Raw genomic sequence first — 19,947 nt, forward strand, 5'->3', positions numbered from 1 at the left:
AATTACTCTGCAGTCCATGAAAGCCCCTGTTGTTATTATATGTGCAGTAGCGACACATACTAATAATAGCATTATCATGAGTTGCTATTTATGCATTTTATTGCTACATGTGTCTGCAAACCACACGTGAGTTGGTTGGTGTATCACAGCTGATGCAGCAAAAATCACAAGTGACAAAGGAACTACTGGCTGTGCTGCACGTCCCACTGGAGCAGGAAGACCTTCCTACTGCATAGTGCCAGTGCACACAGGCTGAGAGGGGATAAAACACTGTGGTCAAGGCATTTTCCAGTTTTTCAAGCAGATGTCACATTCACCTTTGTTCATAATAACCTATTGGAAAATTAAAAGTTTCTGTAACTCTGTGATGAATACGTAGTAGCTTTTTTCATCTAATTATTAGCAGTTTTCATCTTTGTGCTAGTAATAATGGTTTCTGATTAAAGGTGATAATAGTTCATCCGCAAACAATGTTTGTAGTCCCCCCTCATTAGTGGTGCACAGTGCAGTAAGCTGTTTAGTCCATTCTTGCTCTTCAGTCTTCTTTCTTATTTCCCCTCCTGTTGAGATGTTTCCTCTTTCTTTTATTCTCTAATCACTCTGGTCTGCATTAGCCGTAGCGGGGGCTGTCACTACCGAGGAAAGACTTTGACGTGTTGGAGCTTCTATTCATAAATGACATCTATCCACACAACTGAGCATTTCCACTTCAGTCCTGGCAGAAAATACAAATTAAAAAAGTCTGTAGTGACAACAGAAAGGATCAATGTCCCCAACCCTGTTCAGAAAGTTTCAGGGTACTTTAGCTGAAGATACTTTCATTCCCATCTTTCAACATGTGCTACCAGCCCATGGCTTGATCTTTGAGGTCAGTGCAGGTCAAACTACCTTTGCAATGTGAAAGCAGAACAGTGAGGTAGGAGGCTCCATCTTGTAAATCATTACATTTACATCCATCATTGACATTTTGGGGGCTGACAAGAACAAATGAGCATCTCAGGGGGTCAGAAGAGAGGAGCAGTAGTACTTACAACAGTATTAAGGGAGTGGAGAGTCCTTACAATTTCACCTGAAATAGCAAACATATTTTTTAAAACTGCTCCATGTTTAAAGGCTTATCATTTAGTGGTCCAAAGAAGTATTTTCCAGGTAATGGCATAGACCTTGAAGCTTTTACGTTTAGCTTTGTCAAGATGTAATTCTGTAAGAGTAAAAAACCAACTACGTTATTTTCTTATCAATTTAGCTTGCAGCCTCTGCTATATTCCTTAGATTATATTGAAGACACCCAAATGTATGCCCTGAGCAATGCTTATCCTTCACTTCCAAGACTTACCTACTTTAATATTTTTAAGATCTAAATGGAATGAAAGGGGGAAAAAAAAGAAGATTTAATTTGTATTGTATTAATGTTAATGACTGCTGCTGGAGGTTTTTTTTGGGGGGGGGGAGGAGGTGTGGTTTTACTTTTAATATTTAAAATCTTTTCTTTCTATCTTGGTGCATTTCTTTGTTGCAGGGTAGTTTGCCTGTGGCAAGTGGGGCATCCATCCCTCAAGGTTTATTTTAAAAGCAGTGGTTGAAATCTGCAGGCACATGCTCTGAGGGTTTCCTTGGAGGAATTGGTCTTCCATAGATGGCTCAATTCTTGTGCAAAATCTTTCACTAGCTTTGAATTTTAATGTTCAATAATGCAAACATTAATGGGAGCTATTATAAGCTTTATATTTTTTAGCCACAACAACATAAACCTTGATATGAGTTAAATAGCAGTGGAATTAAAAAACTTTATTATATTTATTATATATAAGTATTGTAAATCTTATATATGATTTACATCATATAGATGATGTACATCATCATTTACATCATATGATGATTTACATCATACATCAGAAGTCCCTGACAGCAACAGGGACTTCTCAGTGGCTAAAGGCATTCAACAAAACAAAGCAGGTGATTCTTCCTAGATTCATTAAGAATGAACTGTACTTCATTTTACTGAATTCATGTATGTTGAGAACACAGTAAGTGCTTTAGATTGTTTTCCAAGACCAGAGTTCCTAATTGAATAGTGTGCTAAGATATTACATATAGCATCATAGCGGTGTGTTTCAAGGTAGTCTGTCACTCCACCTGAATTCAAATTGGCTTCAGCACTCTCATCCTGCCAGGTCCAGAATGAATGGTTACAAGGACAGCGGACATTTGCTTTCATACCTAAAAGATGCCAGCTCTGATTCTGAAAATAATCCCTGCTTATGAGTGTTCATGTTAGGAATTTTTTGGATGACCAGCTTGCAGTTGAATGGGAAAATCTGTGATACACTTTGGGGGGAACTTCAGAGTCATCAGGTGGATGTCTTCATGCATAGTCTGCTCTTTCTTTCATCACTACACCACTTGGACTTGCAGGGAGAAGTAAGGAAGAAGGAAGTTGTCAGAAAAAGTGTGTGTGAGTGTATATATATGTATGTAAAAAATTGAAATGCATAAATGAAATAAAATAAACATTCATGTGAATCAGCACTAACAAACCACAGCGAGTTTCATAACCAGAAATCCATCACCCTCCTTCTGGAAGGTGACTGTTACTAAGCAGGATACTAAGGTATTAAGAAGTGCCTTTCCTCCTGAGTTCAGGCTGAAATCCCCTCTAACAGCTTCCTGCAGCTAATAATGTTTCTGCACCAAGGGAAGACAGCCATGCATGTGCTCTACTAAATAAATATGTAAATGAAACTTCCAAACAGAGTGGAGTCAGAGAGCTGAGAATAACTAAATGCTTTCCATTAAAGCAAGGCTACTTTAACAAATCTTGTTATTTCGTAGTGGACGAGTACTTTTTGGCCACTCCATAGTGACATGGACGTGACATAGTAATGGACTTGATTTGCAGTCCAAATAGAAGAAGAGATGTTTATAGTAAGTGGAGAATTACTAGGCAGACCATTATGGTTAAAGTGGCTTTTGGCTATATGCATATTAATTCCTAAACTCCTCTTAATTTTAAAGAAAGCTTATAACCCTCCCTCCAAACTGCAGCAGCCTCTCATAATTGTAAATAATGGCTTGAAGCCACTTTTCTTCTGTTGGACATCCTGTCTAAGCATCCTTCATTAAAAAAAATCAGAGTTGCTCTGTGTAGGGAGTCACTGTGAATCCTCTCCTGGTTCTCCTCCCTGAAGAGTGTGAGGGACCAAAGTACCTGGACAGAGGAGTCCAGGTAGCTCAAAGCCAGGAGGCTCATGGTAAAGGGCAGGCAGCAAGGCAAGATGTCACTTGCAAGCAAATTATGTTGGTCATAGCTCAAAACTGTAGAATAAGAAAGTAATGGATGTTTCTTTGGTTCCTTCGTGAAAACCCACATACAGCGCAGAAGCTGTAATGTCTCCAAGAGTGTCTGTCTAATGAAAAGAAAATGAATGACAGGTGACACAATGCCCAAGCGAGGGGAGAATGAAAAGAACTTGTGAGCACTTCAGAGGAGAAGCAAACAGCATCTCTTTTCTTGTCAGAGTCTCCTCCATTTCGTAAATTGGTGAAATGCAGTGTCAGCCATTCAACTTGGCATGCACTCTCCTTTCAATTACCCAAGCAGGGCTGTAGGATTGCACCACCGGGGCCGTGTGGAAATCAGCTGAAATAGGGAAGAGGTGAAAAAGCTTCAGTTCATTATTTGTGTGGTCCTTGTAAATGCTGAGCTAAATTTGGCCTGTAATTCACATTAGTCGTTGGTATAATCAGAGGTGTTACAAGTGAAAGTGACCTCCCGCTTTGTCCGATCTCTCTCTTTCTTGGCAAATGTGGGCTGAAATTAAGCATAAGATTGTAAGTATGAAATGGCTGTCTTTGGGTTTCCCAAAGCATCCATCCCAAGGGTACCAAGATTCTGCAACCATGGATATAATGAGTCAATCACAATCAGTAAATTGACTTCAAGGCAGCTATATCAATCTACCATTACATACTTAGAATGAGTCCAGATAGTGTGGGAGAGAGAGATTATATATTGGAAGAGATATATTATATGGAGATCGATTGATCGATCAATCAATCAACTTTTTTTCTAACCATAGAGCAGAATAGATTGATTTTGGAAAAGGCATCATTAAATCATCCAAAAATTATGGAAAAACATTATACTGGTATATTAAGGCCTAAAGTAGGAGGTATAATATGGTAAACCAGCCAGAAAGCCTCTTTTGAGTGTGGTACAAACATTGCTGTGTAGATGGCCCTGGATGCTGACTTTTCTATTTTTAATGAATGTGTCTTTATTAAACGCTTATGTAGCAACATTCATCTGTGTAGGCTCCAGTGAAACATTGCATTATGGAAAGATGTTTCTACCTTTCCTACAGGGGGGAAGGGCAGGGATCTGGTGGCTCTTAACAGCTTTTTCAAGATGGGTTGGTCACTCTCTCCTGTGAAGTAGGTCATTTTTTGACTTGGCATGAAAGTAGGCAGCTGTAGATCATGCTTTGTAGATCTCAAGGAATAATTTGTGATTATCCTTTTTTTTCCAAGAGTGCCTTCCTGTATATAGGTGTAATAATAAAGAAACCATTTTCAGCTAAAAGATGTGCTTGTCAAACCACAGCAATGATTTTCCAGTTGCTGGCTTTTTTAGTTGTGCAGCCTTCTAATATTTCTGCTTGAATTCTTTCACGACAGAAGCAAATGAAAATTACACCGTGGTTTTTAGGTCTCTGTTCCCTGATTTTTGCTTGTCATGTCATGAACTTCTTCGAAGCAGTGAAATGGCAGCCCATCTCCCTGAGAGCTCCAGACAGATTTCTAAAGTTGTCTTGTTAACAGCTTGTCAGAAACCTACATTTCAGTCTCGCTGAGTTTATATCATGCAAAGGAAAAAAAAAAAAGTTGCTGGAAATTATGATTTTTACAGGTTCTGACATTTTTCTAAAGAACTGAAATGCTCAAGGCTGCTGTCTCCCTTAACAGGCTGTGCTGTTTTGGGTAATATTCTGCGTTGCATCAACTGAACATCAGAGCAACATTCAGTTTCTTCCCTTTAACATGTTCTTTGAATTATTTAAGGTGTTTTGATGTTGGCTAGAATTTGTAACAAAGTCCTCCAGCTTTTATCCTAAAATATCAAAAAGGTTGTGATTTTTTCTTCCCCCCCCTTCTCCCTCTTCCCTAACCCTTCCTCCCTCCCTCCTCCCGCTTTTAATAGATCCTTGCATGGATCATCAGGGGACTTTCTTTTATGTTGTACAGCATGAAATGACTTAGTCAGGGTCTTCCTGATTAATTTATGAGTGCTAAGGAAAAGGGAAGGGGGGAAAAAACAGTCCTAGAGGGATTGACCCTAAGCTGCAGCAGATCAACTCAATTTTATGGAATGAAAAGAGACTTAAACAGTATTTTTAGTGTCGGTTCCTCGACCTGCAGAGACAGGGAAGCTCCCTGTGTCTGGCAGGCTGAAGCAGGGCGAGAGGTACCCGTCTCTCCGGGTGGCTGATGGAGTGGAGTTTGGCTCTTTGGAGGCACCAAGGACTTTTAGAGTTAAAGCTGTGGCAGATTGTTGGATTAATGTGCTCTGCCTCCAAGGGACAAATGCTCTTTTTTTTTCCCCCTTTCCTTTTTTCCCTCTTCGCTTCCCCTTGCTCCCTCCTTCCCTACTCTGGGCTTGCAGATGACAGCTGTTGGTCACTTAACAAAATGTCCTCTTGATTGCTGCTTCACAACAGGGGCCTCCTCAGACCAAACAGCACATAGCCCGTACAATGCATCACTGCCCCTCAAAATTAGTTATAGTGCTCAGGGCTATTCTCGGCTGCCATAGCTAATACTCTCTTGCTGTTCTTCTCTCTCCCCTTCGCCCTCCCCCTCTGCAGACAAAGGCTCAGCCTATACATCTGTAGTGCTCATAACCTCCCCCTTCCCCCAGCCAAATGCTGAGGAGAGAAAGGGAAGGAAAAAAAAAATTGCTGCCCTGAGGCTCAATCTGTTTCTTACAGCTCTACCCCGGCACTTGGAAGCCTGAGCTGGTCTAGCCATAGGGAGGCCCTGACTCATTTCATCAAACTGTCAGGGAGGCAGTGGAGCTAAGAGGACTCTGCTGCCTGGGGCAAGTTCAAGTCAACATTCGATTTCCGTCCTCCCCCCGGCCCCCGCCTTTCGCTCGGACACTTTCTGTGCTCTGGATCTAAACTTCTCCCGGAGCTGCAGCAGCTCACAGCTTCTTGCCAGGAGGAAGGACTTGTGGGACCTTATAAAGGACACAGTGGCAAAATTGCTGCAATAAATCAGTGGCCCTCTGACACTTGGCGGTAGCTTAATGTTTTGGCACTTTCTTTCCTGTGTATGCCTCAAGTCCCATTAGCAGGCTTTTCTGTCAGTCTGGCTCATGATAAAACTCTCTCTTCCTATCATCTTAAGCAAGCCCCTGCAGACATGAATCCAATGCCAGACTTAATAGGAAACAACACCCTCCCCTTGCACACACAAGCGTGCATCCATACACGCTGCTGATGCTGCGAGCTGCTCCCGGGAAGCTGGCTCAGAGGACAGGGAGAGGGGGAGGGCTCTTACGAATAGCCTTGACTTTACTTCTTCCTTTAAAAGAGACATTAACAAACCGGGATTTAAGCCTAATGCTTCCCCGAGCCTTGCTGTTAAAAGAAAATTCAGTAACTAAATATGGTTGGAAATAATAAGATAGCGGTAACATGGCCATCCTCTGGGACTGTGTGAGTGGGTGTGCCGATTCCATAGGTATCTACATTGTTTGCATGTTCTATGCAACGTTTTACATATATATTCTACCCTGCCAGCTTGCATTGTAATATTATGGACTGTATATTTAACATTTTTACCTCCTCTTCCCTCAGCCTTACACTTCCCCAGACAATTTTAGTTGCAGGTAGACTGGTTAGATTACATGTCCCTCAGGGCAAGGATCTGTTTTTTCACACAGCTAGCTTAGATGTCTATCACCCTCTGCTTAATCATAATATAAATAATATCTGTAGGTATGTGCGTGCAAAGGAAAAACAAGCCTTTCTGTCAACTGTCTGGGCAGGAACCTGTGACTTCTGTGCTGAGTCTGGCACAACAGGGCCCTACAGCCTTGAGGCTGTGTAGGCACAACCTACATCATAAACCTCTGCGTTTGGGTGGAATAGGATATACCACATTTGTGTGAATAAGCTGGGGTGACTTCTGTGCAATCTCAACAGCTTGGAGGATGTGGCCCCATTTCAGATAAGAGTGTTTGTCTGCACCTAACCGATGACATAACACCCAAGTGTTGCCAGTGTTGCAGTCTTGCAAGACTTGGGTTGGTTTTATTTATGTTTCTTGGAGCTCTCCTTCCTGGCATGAGGCAGTTGATGTGAGTATCTGATTTCATGTTAATCAATGTGGTGCTTTTATAATGTGAAGAAAATCTGAAAGTTAAAATTTTGGGGGTAAGAAGAGTCAAAGGATGTTTCATGGTTCTCAAAGTCACCAGAAAACATCCAGAATCACAGTACAAACAATTTTAATACACATTGCAAAGAGCCTGGTGGGAAAGGCATGATGGAGGGGGTCTTGCAATGTGAATTTCCACCTCAGCCATCAGCAAATAAAAAGACAAAGGCACAGGGTCTGGTTTACACATATGGTTGCTGTCTCTGATTGCTCAGGTGTTCTGGGTGCAAGAGGGGAATGGAGGACTTGCTGCAGTTGCTCAGGTGGAGATTAGGAAAGCAACAGCTTTTCTGTCTGCTTCACTCCCTACTTCATCTGGAGCCTGAACCTTCATTTGGAGCACAGGTTCTGCCCTGTCCTGGTGACCCACGGGCAGAGGCTTTTTGGCACCAAGTCATCGTGTGTGGAGGGCCGACATCTTCAAAGCCCCCATGTCCCCCTGTGTGGGGCAGCCGCGGGAAGGAGGGAGGGGCGAGGCCTTTGCACAGCTCACTGAGCCAATTCCACCTGAATTAGGTGTTGTTTCTGCTTAACTTTACCTCACGGGAGGCTTTCTTCTGGCTGGAATCTGTCACTGCAAGAAATTGTTTCCAGAAAGCGGCACAATTAGGGGTCGGCTTTGCAAACATTCTTGGTGGAATTGAGAGGCAATTGGCACAGCCCAGTGAATAATCCTTTTAGGAGCCTTTATGAACCCAGCACAATGGCTGTTTACAGTTTCGCTTATAGACCAGGAGTGTTAACAGGCCTTTAGAAAAATCCAGGTAATTGAAGCTTTTGTCTTTCAATGAGCCCCCGTAGCTGTCAACAGTTGCCATTCTCCACATTTTCTTTAACTTTTTTGTTTTGACAAGGGCTTTTGTCCCTTCACAACAGCTGTGTGGGAGGCAGTGCCTTGGCCTTCGCAGGGAGCACCACCGGCCTCCTCCTCACCAGGACAGAATAAGTTGTCTTTTAAGACACAGAAAACCCTCTGGGTCAAACAACAGTTTCTCCTATGGCTTCATTATTCATTTAAACATCCCAGCCATGCAGCACCAGCCTCGGTCTCTCTTTGTTGACCCAGGGCTTTGCAGGAGTGAGGAGGCTGGAGAAGAGCGGGTGTGTGGAGACTGAGGGCTGTTACCACAGAAACTGAACCAGAACGTTGAAATGGTGGTTTTTAACACCCCCTCCCGAAGGGAAGGGGTCAGCAGCGGTTCTGGTTTTCACAGGTCTGTCTGGGAGGGTTTGGTTTTCTGTTGTTGGGTTTGTTCAGTGCCATTGCGTGTTCAGCAGCCTGTGGGTTCCTGTTTCTCGATGCGAATGTGGGACCTTGTTTCTTTAAAATAAAGAGAAGAAAACCGAAGTGAATTATGAAGCTTGGGGGGGAGGGTCCACCAAAGCTGGCTGAATTTTCTTCAGGAGTCAGTGGGAGAGGAACATGGTTTGGCAGCCATGAGTCTCCAGCTCTCCATTTTCCAGGATGTTGCATGCTAAGAGGAAGTCTGAATTTTATAAAAAATGGTGCGTTAATTCTTCCCTACGACCTCTCATCATGTAGACTGCTTTGGGTCAGTTTGGGACTTCATTCATGTGGATTAAAATGTGGTATTTTGGTGGTTTAAAAGCCACATGGTGGGAGTTGGTGCGGGGACATTTTGTGTGTGTAAGCCCTGCGCAGCTCGGAGAGGTGTGAAAGGACAGCTGTTTCGTAAGGCAAACACGAAATTATACAACTTGCTGTCACAAACCTGTTTTTTAAAGCACCCATGTTGCAGTTGCAGCTGCATGGTGGGCTTCATGTCCACACAGAGCTGCATTCACATGCGGATCTGCATCCACAGTCCCGCTGGCTTCTTCAGTTGCAAGACTGATGCAGTCATGATTAAAGTAAGGAAGATGTAAGCTAAAATGAAACAAAATTCTTTGCTGTCCTTTCCATTTTCAAAACAATTAATTATGGGCTATTTACAGATCCTGAATGGGGAAAAATGTATCTTCGGAGAGCAGATGTTTGCTTCGTTCGTATGCCTGTTTATGAAATTTAGCATGTGGATTTGATGGTTCACTGGCTTTTTGCAACTTCCACTTACCTACATGAGACAAAGTTGCGTATTGGTACACAGCAAAATTAGGCATCTAAATAAAGCAATTCTGCACCTTTTAGTAACGTAAACCATCTGTAATAGGGCTTTATACTCATTATATTAATTCTTGAGGTCAAATCTGGTTTCAGCAAGAAAAAAACTGTGCTCTTTTTTTTAAATATGACAATGCAGTAAGAAACAGGAAGACAGGTATTGTTACAAAAACAGAGAGCACGACTGAAATACTGCATTTTATTTGAATAATAAAGTTACCCAAAATTGTTTACATTTGCTCTCAAGTATTTTTAATCTCAAATATATTAAGGTTTACAGTACTGTGGTTTTATTAAACCAAGGCTCATAGGCAACAGTGTCTGAGTTTTAAGGATAATTTTGAATGTTTTCTAATCAATATATTTCTGAGTTTAATTTATTTGGGTTTTTTATTACCTTAGTGTATCATTCTTGAAGTCCCTGTAAGAATTAAAACTTGTATTGCTATTGCCTAAACGTACAATTTTAAGCAGCACAGGTCTGAGTGTGCTAAGTTTTATGCCATTCTGGTTTAGGTGTAATTCCCCTGTAACATGCTGTAGTCAGAACTGTGCAGGTTGAATCACATTATCCAAATATTCTGCCTCTAAAATATGAGTGTGCAGGTTGAATGAGCACCGCGATTAAAACGGTGACTTAGGATACTTTAGCACAGACCAGTTTAAAGGGTAAAATAACGTGGTATTCGCGACCCACTCAATTATGCTGCTAATCTGGGGGGATGCACACTCCCTGCAGCACTCTGACTTGATTTGAGCCCCCCGGGTAGAGGTGAAAGGTTTCCCTTGAGTCAGCCAGCGTTTCTTGGAGCTTGTAAATAATAACAAGGGTATTGCTGTGCCTGCATCTTCCCCTGCTCCCCACCTTAGTTTTGATGAATGTGTTGCTTTGTCAGCATAAATTAGCACTGTCTTGAGCCAGCACAAATGCAGCAGGTACTGGAGCAGCCTTTGCCCAGCAAACCTGCTCCTGTGTGTCTCAGTGGTGATGGACAATTAGTCCCATTCCAGGCCCAGAGCAGAGACTTCTTATTGTTGGTGGTTACGTGGCATGGGTTTGGGAGAGTGAGCAAATGGCTGTTGATGGTGATTTATCAGGACTGATGTTACTTTTGATCTGAATGTCTAGTTTGAGGGCTCCCCAGCCCCTGCAGAGCAGCGTCCTGCCTTCCTGTCGTTTCTTCCATTTCTGCTGCTTTTTTCCCAAATGGTTACAAATGCAATTAGATCTGTGTGCGGATCTAAACAGTTGGATTTCTTTCTGCAAAAACGTGCTGTGGATCAGGTGGGGCAGTGTAAAATGGTTTAATCTTGAAAGTATAAGACTTCTGCTTAGTCAAGGCTATAGAAAACCAGGTGCCTTCAACCAAGCATTTTCCCTGCAGTTAAATGGAAATAACGAGTTAGTGGGGAAGCTGAGCAGTCTCACTGCAGAATCACCATGGGAGACCCCCTCCACTCTGTCATGGTTCTTCACATGCTTGGTGTGTTTCAGAGAATTTAAGAGTAAAAGGTTCTTCAAGTGCTTGGGGATCATCATTTCATGTGCCAAATAGAAGAGGAGATTAAATAATCTCTCAAAAATCTGCAGAAAACTAGGAATGGAACAGCTGAAATTTCTGCTTTGTAATTTAGGATAAGAGGATGTGACAGGAATGTTTCCCATTGCTGCTCTGTGAGGAGCAGGATCTGGACAAAATGACCAAAGAGATCTATTCCTTCTTTTACATTCATGACACTGAAGCATGTGGACCATTTCCACATGTCTAGTTGTCATTGCTGGCTTGCAGAGTCCCCTCTTGTTGAAGCAGGGAACTCAGTAGCGTGCTGCCAGTTAGGGAAAGCCATGGAGCATCCCTGTCGTGGCTGGCTGAAGGAGAAAATTCCCATTGGGCACAAAAGCTACAAAATACACTGGCTACTCTCTCTCAGTGTAAGAGACACCAAGAGATTTATTTTCGTTGCCATTATAAATCTTTCTCAGCTCTAGCCAGCAAGATGTGCACATCCTGATATGTTCGATGCTCAAGTTATCTTACCATCATTTGCGCTGTGAAAATAGAGCATTTCATTTTCAGGGGCTGTAAGAGATTACACTCCAAAACTCTTTAAGTAAACACTTCCTCCTGGGATCGTGATCTCATTCAAACTAAAAAATGTATCAGAATTTATGATGTATTTTAATTACTATTCTTGGTACCACTCATTAAATTAGAAATTGATTGCCGGTTTCACAGTTTCCTTGTTAGATGACAAAGTGCTTATCAAGGTGAAGCAATGCAAAACTGTTACTATATATTCCACAATTTGGGATGATAAAAAGGCATGCTTTTTGTTGTGGTGTTCATTACAGTCGTTACTATAATGCATCGCTGATAGTCTTTTTTGTTTAAAGTTCACTTTACCCATCCAAGTAAGAGTATTCTGTATTTCTGTATAAGAAGGGAGAATCTGGCTTTGTCTGGTTTATGCTAGCGATCTAAAAGGCATTATTGCAGACATCAAAAGTGTGTTTTATTGAACTGAGAACATCATAAACAGCTATGCTAAAGATTTAAGAGGGTGATGCAAAAGATCCCTATACATAAAGGTGTTTCTCAAAATCTTTTTTTCTCTCTCTAATCCACAGTGTGACAGCGAGAGTGATATTGACGATAAGGTAAGACTGAATTTTCTTCTTTCATGTGCTTTACTAGCTTGGAAATTCCTTCGTAGTCAAAATAAGGATGAATTTGAAAATAATATTTTTCCTCCAGTCTTCATGTCAAACTTAAAATACCTATGATTGAATGAAAAACATTGGATCTGGCAGTCTGTGATCTTCACTAGCTTTTGTTTACAGGAGAGGAACTCCCATTAACATAATAGTCTTTCTGGATTATTATGAGAGTACTTGGTGAGACCCAGCTCATAACATTTAGTGCTGTTTCAGAGGAAGTCTCCTCCCATAACTTGTCAGGAGCCCATATTTTATTTATAGTAACCTTCGAGGATGTCAATTTTGTAATCAGTTTAGAAGATGGGACAACCGGTACCTGCCCTCAAAGGCAGTGTGGTAACTGTCAAGGAGCATTTTGTCATGTTGCATGCATATGTATCACAGAGCAATGATTTTCCTGACCTTTTGGATATAGAGGCTGGTCACTGAAAGGTTGTAGTTGTGTGGTTTTCTATAGGGATTCCTTCTTTCACCTGTGCAAGACAGAGAAGTCCCACTATGTAGCAAGACTTGCACCATGCTTTTAAGCATCAAATGTATAAAGGACTTGAGTATCCCTTGCTGACTTCTCTTCTGGGAGATAAAACTTGGCAGTCTCAGGTTAGATCTTCATCAAACTTTTATCATATTTTGGCTGTCCAGTCTCTTGCATTCATTCATGAGAAGCTGTGGCATGGAGGTTTCTACTGGATCAGCATTACAAAAGTAAAGTCTGACTTCAGCTAGCCGTCTCCTTGGCAGCACACTTGGCTGCAGCTGCACATCGGAGGTTACCGTGAGTTCAAGAGACTACGCTAAAAGCTTCTTCTGGTTAAGTCTTTTTCTTTCTTTCTTCTTTTTTTTTTTTTTTTAAATATTGTTAGAGCTTGGGAAGCATTAAGGTTTCTTCAGCTGCTGCTTCTAAAATCCCATCAGATACCAAATATCCCTGGAGTACGGCATAAGCTGTGTTCTGAGATGAAAGCTCAATTGAAGAGAAACACTTAAATCATGTATGTTGAGTGAAAGATACTGTGCATGTTTTATTTTATTTTTATTTTATTTTATTTATTTTATTTTATTTTATTTTTAGTATATATGTATCAAGTCACTCCCTGAAACCACCCCTGCTCTCTGAGTTCTGTTTCTCACAAGGTTACATAGCAGTAGAGCTGATGGTGAGGGTGAAAAATGATTCCCTAAAAGCTTAGATACCATGGGGTTAAAACATTTCTTAGACTGCCCAATCAAAGAAAGTAAAAGCAATCACTTAGAAAACTGTTTAAAGATCTGCCAGTCAAACCCCAGATGAAGTTGTAAGTGACATGTAGTTTTATTATACAGCTATGCTATTAATGATTATCTAAATTACACCGGTAGACCCAGCTAGCGGCATTACATCGGAGACTGACGTTTGTTAGATTAGGTTTGACTTCACCTTGTAGAGAAGAAATTGAAATCTGAACAACATTGATTAGCTTTCAGAATGTGGGATCTGAGGTTACCTTCAGAGGAAGCTGTGTTGTGTTTGGCTGGTAACTTACTGTCCTTTACAGCAATGAAAGGCTATTACAGTGTTCCTTACCATTAATATGGCATTTCTTTACATATCTGTAACTGTAATTTGACCTTCTAAGCTTACATGTTTCCCAGTCTACCTTCTCCTTAAGGTGACTCCACCTTAATAATAACATTTATTTTCTTCATGAGGAGAGCAGCAGGAGACCGTCGTCTTTCTCTTTCCTGATCTGTAGAGACATGAGACATGTCAACGGTTCTATTAAACAGGTCTCTGGCATTAGGTAGGGTTGTTTTTCTTGTCAGCAAAAATACGTGCACATGCGTGTAAGCTCACCAAGGTTGAAGTGCAGAGGCTTCAAACCTTTCATGGGGATAATGTAAATGCAACATTACTTTCCAGTTGAGGAACACAAGGGCAACCTGGCTCTTTCCCCTGGAAGGACATTCAGTATTTGTCTAAAACTTAACCTGGCTGGTGCAACAAGGAGCTATAAAAGTATTGATGTGAATGTCCCAAGGGATTACCTGAGTGTTTTTTCCCCCTTCCATGTGTTGGCAAAATGTATCTTCTAATAATGCTCTCTGGCTATTACAGCCAGCTGGAGTATTCAACATACGGTCTAGCCCAGCATCAGGCTTCCCGAATGACATGACGGGTTGGCTTCATTTCACAGTGCTGTGGAACAATCCTGCTTTCCTGCGTGGTCAGCGAGAAGCAGCTTTCTCTAGGTACACCTACACACTGGCACTGATGCAGGGCAGGGCAGGAATTACTAATGTACTTTTGATTTGCATAACATTTTTTGTTAGTCATAAACAGCGGATCACTGTCGTCTGTGTGTAACTCGTGAGGAAAGCAGACAAAAAAAGAAGTTCATGTACAAGTACAAACTGAGTCAGTGAAGCAAAACTGAAATTTTCCACCTCCTACTTCTCTCTCTGTACCATGCTACTAATTAACTGCTATTTATTTAGTTCATTGGTATACGGGCTACTGGAGCTCTTGATGTTTTAAAACATAGAGTAAAATTAAGGCTTTACCTTCACTGCAATGAAAAATATAAACACACTCCTGATAGTTTTGGTTTTTAACTTGGGCAGTGTTTCGCAGGACTCCAGGGGAGAAAAGTAATTGAGCGTAGTCAGTTGTACGTAGGGTCTGTCCGACTTGAGGAGCCATTACTTCAGTGCAAGGCAGAGCTTCACAGCAGATTGTGAGAGCGTTTCCAACCAGTGCGCTGCTGGTTTTAATAATCAGAGAAGAACAGCTCAAGGCTGGGGACTTGTCCATCCCATCTACTTTCTGAGAACTGTCTCTGGCCAAGTATAGCCTTTCACTTCTGCATCGCTGCTGAAATCTCAAAGGAAGTAAGTGGGATGATCCGTTCTCACACCTGTCATTCTGTCACCACGCGCTTCTCGAACTGTTTGAGGTACCAAACTAATAAAGTGAGCTGTCCAGCCATTTAACCAGGCGAGAAACTTAGCAAGTCATGCGTTCCCAGAAATGGAAATGCAAATCCTGTTTCTTTTACTGGATATTCATTGAAGGACGTCAGTTTGGACTCTGCTACTGTTAGGAGAATTGCAGGATAGTTTGTGGAAGCTGTGGAAGTGATACTGTGCTTTTTGTGAGGGAGGAGGGAGAGAAAGGGAGTTAGTCTGATAGTCGTATTACACTGTCTCTTCACTGTGCAATAGCTGCGATGTGAGGCTCACGGTCCATAAACATTGTTACTGAAAATATATACTTCCTTTAATAGCAACAACAGCATTAACAGATAGCAATTACCCTTCATTTTCAGGAACTATAAAGTCTCCATTAATTCAAGATTTATGTAGTTATAGCATTTAGCACAGGAATAACACCACAGAGAATTGGTTTATACACATGTAATGAGAGAGCTTATGGCATACTTTAGTGAACATTAACATAATAGAGTAATATAAACCATCAACAGTTCCACTTATTGTCTCTTACCTGCTTTAGCATCACTGTGAAAAGTGGCTAGCAGCTTGGTAATGTGCTCTGTTAAATGGTGTTCTGCAGAAAGCCAAAAGTCAACTTGTGTGAAACAAGGGAATGAGTAATCTCTGCTCGTTACTCCAAAATGTTGCTCTCATTTTTTTAATAATAGTGTTCAAGACTGCACTGCGGGGGGGGGGGGAAGTCTGTTGCTTTCTTTAAAAGTGATTCAGTGTTCATGTTCCTTCAGCCTTGGACTTCTGTCTGCTGTGCAAAATTGTGGGTTGTCAGCTTAATTACATGGCCCTGCCGTGTAAACGAGTCTCCAAATCAGGGGTTAGATATCAGGCATTCCTTCATTTATGTGCTGCTAAGTGAGATGTACAAAAAATGACACTGTATTTCTAAGTTGGATCAGTGTTTCCTGTATATTTGTCCTGTAGTTTGCGGGGTTTTTTAGCTATATCCAAGATGGAAGAGAAAAGTTTTGAAGTCAGGTTTCTAAAACAGTGTTTTCCCAGTACTTTCTGCACCAGCACAGTGAGTTTATTAGGCTCTGCTTGCAGCAGTGTGAATTCAGCCTTGCTGTGCTGTCGTTTGCTGTGCTAATTTCTGAGTCCCAGTAGGTGCCTGGAAGCGTGCAGCACTGCGTGAGCAGGAGAGATTTAGCCTTGATACCTGGGAGAACATGGTAAGGCTGTGATCGCTCCACCACAGACTGGGTTCCCCTCCTGCTGCGTGGAGGTGCTTATTTGAAAGTTTAACAAGGGGGTGATCAAGTCAGACTACTGAAAGATGAGAGTTTACTGTCAGTGTTGGGAAGAGGTAAGCTGTGAAAGAGTCAAAACATGGAGAACGACAGCAGTTCGGGAAGTGGGAAGCTGGGTGGGGAGCAAAGCTATGGACTAGGAAAATGATCTTGCAGCAGCTTTTTCCTTGGCTCAAGGACAACAGTTACATCTGCTATCACCAGAGGAGAGGTTAAAATGTTAAATGAAGGGTGAAGTAGTGAAAGCTTGACCAAGAACCTAGTTGTATGGATGAACAGGGGATGCTCATTATGTCATAGGGAAAGAGGATATACGGAACTTAAACATAGGTTGGATGTCAGGATGTTGGGAGTGGTTTGAGTCAAAGAGAGTGCTGAGAACTATGGGCTTGAGTGAGAGGTGGAAGTGATAAGAGTGGAAGCAATAAGGAGAGTAAACTGTGTGGAAGATGTGGGGGATGAAATTATCACTTCTGTTTCAGCTGTGTTAACCTTGAAAGGGTGTTTACAAGCCCACAGGAAAACTCATAGTTTAGGCAGCAGGAGAAGGGGATGTAATAATGAAGAGAAATATAGGAGTCGCTGTAGTAGCAGCGGTCACTCTGTGTATGTGTTTGTGTAGGAGATTACCCAGAAATAACATAAAGCCGTATGACACCAGATGAAAAAGCTCAAGGAAGATGGTCTTAACAATGCTCAGAATTACAGCAGCACTTACAGAGGCAGGAACAGAGCAGACAGGAGCCGCTGAAGCCCAGAGAGGAAAGAGCTGTGTCAGATCGCTGGTGAGATCCAAGGAAGGGGATTTCGAAAGACTTTGGAAGTTGAGATGCAGTTCAGTGGGGGAGAGGAAGCCAAACTGCACAGTGTCTGTTCCCAAAGATCCTACATTAATCCAGATTTCCATGTGTTTTGTTGCATCTTTACGCTCCTGCTCTCATGGCCACGTTTGTCAATGCACCAGTGAAACAACATCAGTGTGTTGTTTCATGGGGCCGGAATAAGCCTCCAGTCCCTGGACGCCTCAGTGCCACTCGTTTGAAGTCCATGTGGGCCATTATTGGTAGCACTGTTGCTGGAGGCTTCTTTGCCCCCGTGCTTCATATTTTATCCTAGTGATGGAAAAAGTGCGTTCCATCTGTCATTTCCGTGAGGCTGGAAGTTTAGTTCCCACTTCAGGTGATCTGCTATTTGCTATTTTTGAAGCCTACCCAGGCCAAGGCCCACAAATTGGTTTTGTTCATCATTAGATTGTCCCTTTCTCTGAGAAATGAAACTTGGTACTTTTCCAGCAATCCCAATTCTTACTAGTTGCAGCAGAAGGGAAAGATCAAACATGGAATTGAACCGAGGGCTTTCACATGGCAGTATTTGCACTTCTGTTAGCATTACTCTTCAATCTATGACAGTTTTCAGCTGTGACTAACGAGAAGCCTCCATTTGCCAGTTACTTCCCAGCTGGGTTTTCAGACAGCGTTTAAGTGGTCCTTTTACCATAGCATGCTCTTGCTTATGGAGAGCAACGCTGAATGGAGTTGCAGAAGCATGTGCCTGGGCTGTGTTGCAGGCTTAGCAGCATGCAGTAATACAACATGTACACACGTGCATGTGCATAAATGCACAGAATTGATGTTTCTTCTAAGGTTTAATTCTTACAGACTAAAACCCCCGTGATACGGAGTGAGAACCAGTGAGAAACCTGACTCCCATAGAATAATAACTGGGTAGAGGTGGTTAGTTCTCTTAATGGAAGAAAGTTTGACAGACGAGCTGCATGTTGTTATTAAAAACAGATCTGCTTTTTAAACAACATGAAAATATTGAATTTAGAATAACCTTGTAGCCCTTGAAACATTCGGGTGCTATAAACAGGCGAACATGATGTTGTTGGCAGTACAGGAGGACAAAAATTCACTACTCAGTGAATTTCTTTTGTGTCATCGTTCCCCAGGAGCAGTTTTACCAGGGAAATTGAATCCTGCAAGCCCACTGAACACCCAGTTCACTCAGTTGCTCTTTGGGAAATGCCAGATGGGGGAGAGGCTTGGCATGCCCTCGGCTTCCATTGTTCCACCCACCATGTGCATGGAGCAGACGCAAAGGTTCCCACTGAGACCTGGGGCAACTGAGTTAGGCCCTGTAAGCCCTTCCAAAAGGAAGGGAGCCCTCCAAGATGTCCTTCCCAAGAAGAGAGCCTTGCAACTCCAAGAAAAAGTATTAGTAATAATGGTCTTTCTTGATCTTTTTATTCAAGTAAAACAAGAATGCAATAGAAAAGATTAATCAGACTCAAAGATTCAGCACCAATGTTCTCCCCTCGTACTGAGATTTTGTTTTTATTTTATCCAGACAGAACCCTCAAATTTTAAGTACGTGAGTCTGTATGTAACAAGCTGAATCATCCCAGGCTGGGGTGTCCATATTCATTCTTGAAAATGTAGGGAAAAAAATTCAGAGCAGACAATGAGAAGAGCCTTCCAGTTTGCTGACGAAACTCCATCATTAACTCACATAAAAGGACTGAAGAGATCTTATGCGGAGCTCTTGGGCGAGACAGGATAATACCAGTTCTGTCGCTGGCAGTCAGCATGTCCCTAACTGTCTGCTTTCTCTATTGTTTAACGTCTCCCTGTTCCAGTTCCCCATTCATGAGCATTTTCTTATCTTCCCAGGGACCTTCTGAAGTAACTTTTAAGATCTCAGGCAGCAGGGAAGAGAGCAGTCTTGTACAGCTGTCTGCCCAAATCAAGAAACACAAATGTAACGTAGTCATAAATCCAAAGGGCTACCTGTGCAATGGCAGTAACTCCTTGGAAGGTGATCAGGCAGAACATAACGTAGCAGGCAGGTGATGGGAATTGGCAGTTGAGTTAGGCAATTCCACTAATTCCATTGAATTATTTAATTAACCATAAAGATGCCAAGATGGTGAGAATTTTGGAGAACACATACTCCAATAGCTGCAACTGAGGCCCTCATTTGGCTATATTCCAAATTTGTTTTACCAGCTTAAATAATACAAAAAAGCATAATGTGCAGCACAGTGTGTTCTGTGCAGGCATAAAGGATACACCTTGAGGGTGGCCCAAGAGTCAGCTTTGGGTTTTGTAGTATTCCAACAGTTCTCGCTTCTGGGTCCAATTTGCAGTAAAATCCAGACTATGTTTCACTGCAGGAGTTTTCCAGATACGTAAGAGGCAGCAACAACATTTGAAGCAGTGGTAAAGACTGGAAGTAATGTCTGCCTGACCTTGCTTGGGAATTCACTCTTATCTAAAGCATCATGATTGAAATGGGTATTCTTTTGCCTAGGTGAGTCTCCTAACACTTATCAGCTGCTGTTTTCCCTTATCAGCTGCTTATCAACTGCTGCTTTTATCTGCAAAATCAGTAAGGAGCTTGCCATGGCACTCTGAGTCAGGGGAGAA

General features: G+C 42.0%; 1 protein-coding gene across 11 annotated transcripts in view; it reads left to right on the forward strand.

Moving 5' to 3' along the window:
• FBRSL1 (fibrosin like 1) overlaps positions 1–19,947 on the forward strand; it is a 533,264-nt gene that overhangs the window by 343,259 nt on the left and 170,058 nt on the right. For all 11 annotated transcript variants that reach the window (XM_030501688.1, XM_030501689.1, XM_030501690.1 and 8 more), the window contains one exon: positions 12,195–12,224. In XM_030501688.1, coding sequence (XP_030357548.1) covers positions 12,195–12,224 — 30 coding nt within the window. The remainder of the gene's footprint in view (positions 1–12,194; positions 12,225–19,947) is intronic.

The sequence above is a fragment of the Strigops habroptila genome, chromosome 11, assembly GCF_004027225.2.
Source record: "Strigops habroptila isolate Jane chromosome 11, bStrHab1.2.pri, whole genome shotgun sequence".
Classification (NCBI taxonomy): Eukaryota; Metazoa; Chordata; class Aves; order Psittaciformes; family Psittacidae; genus Strigops; species Strigops habroptila.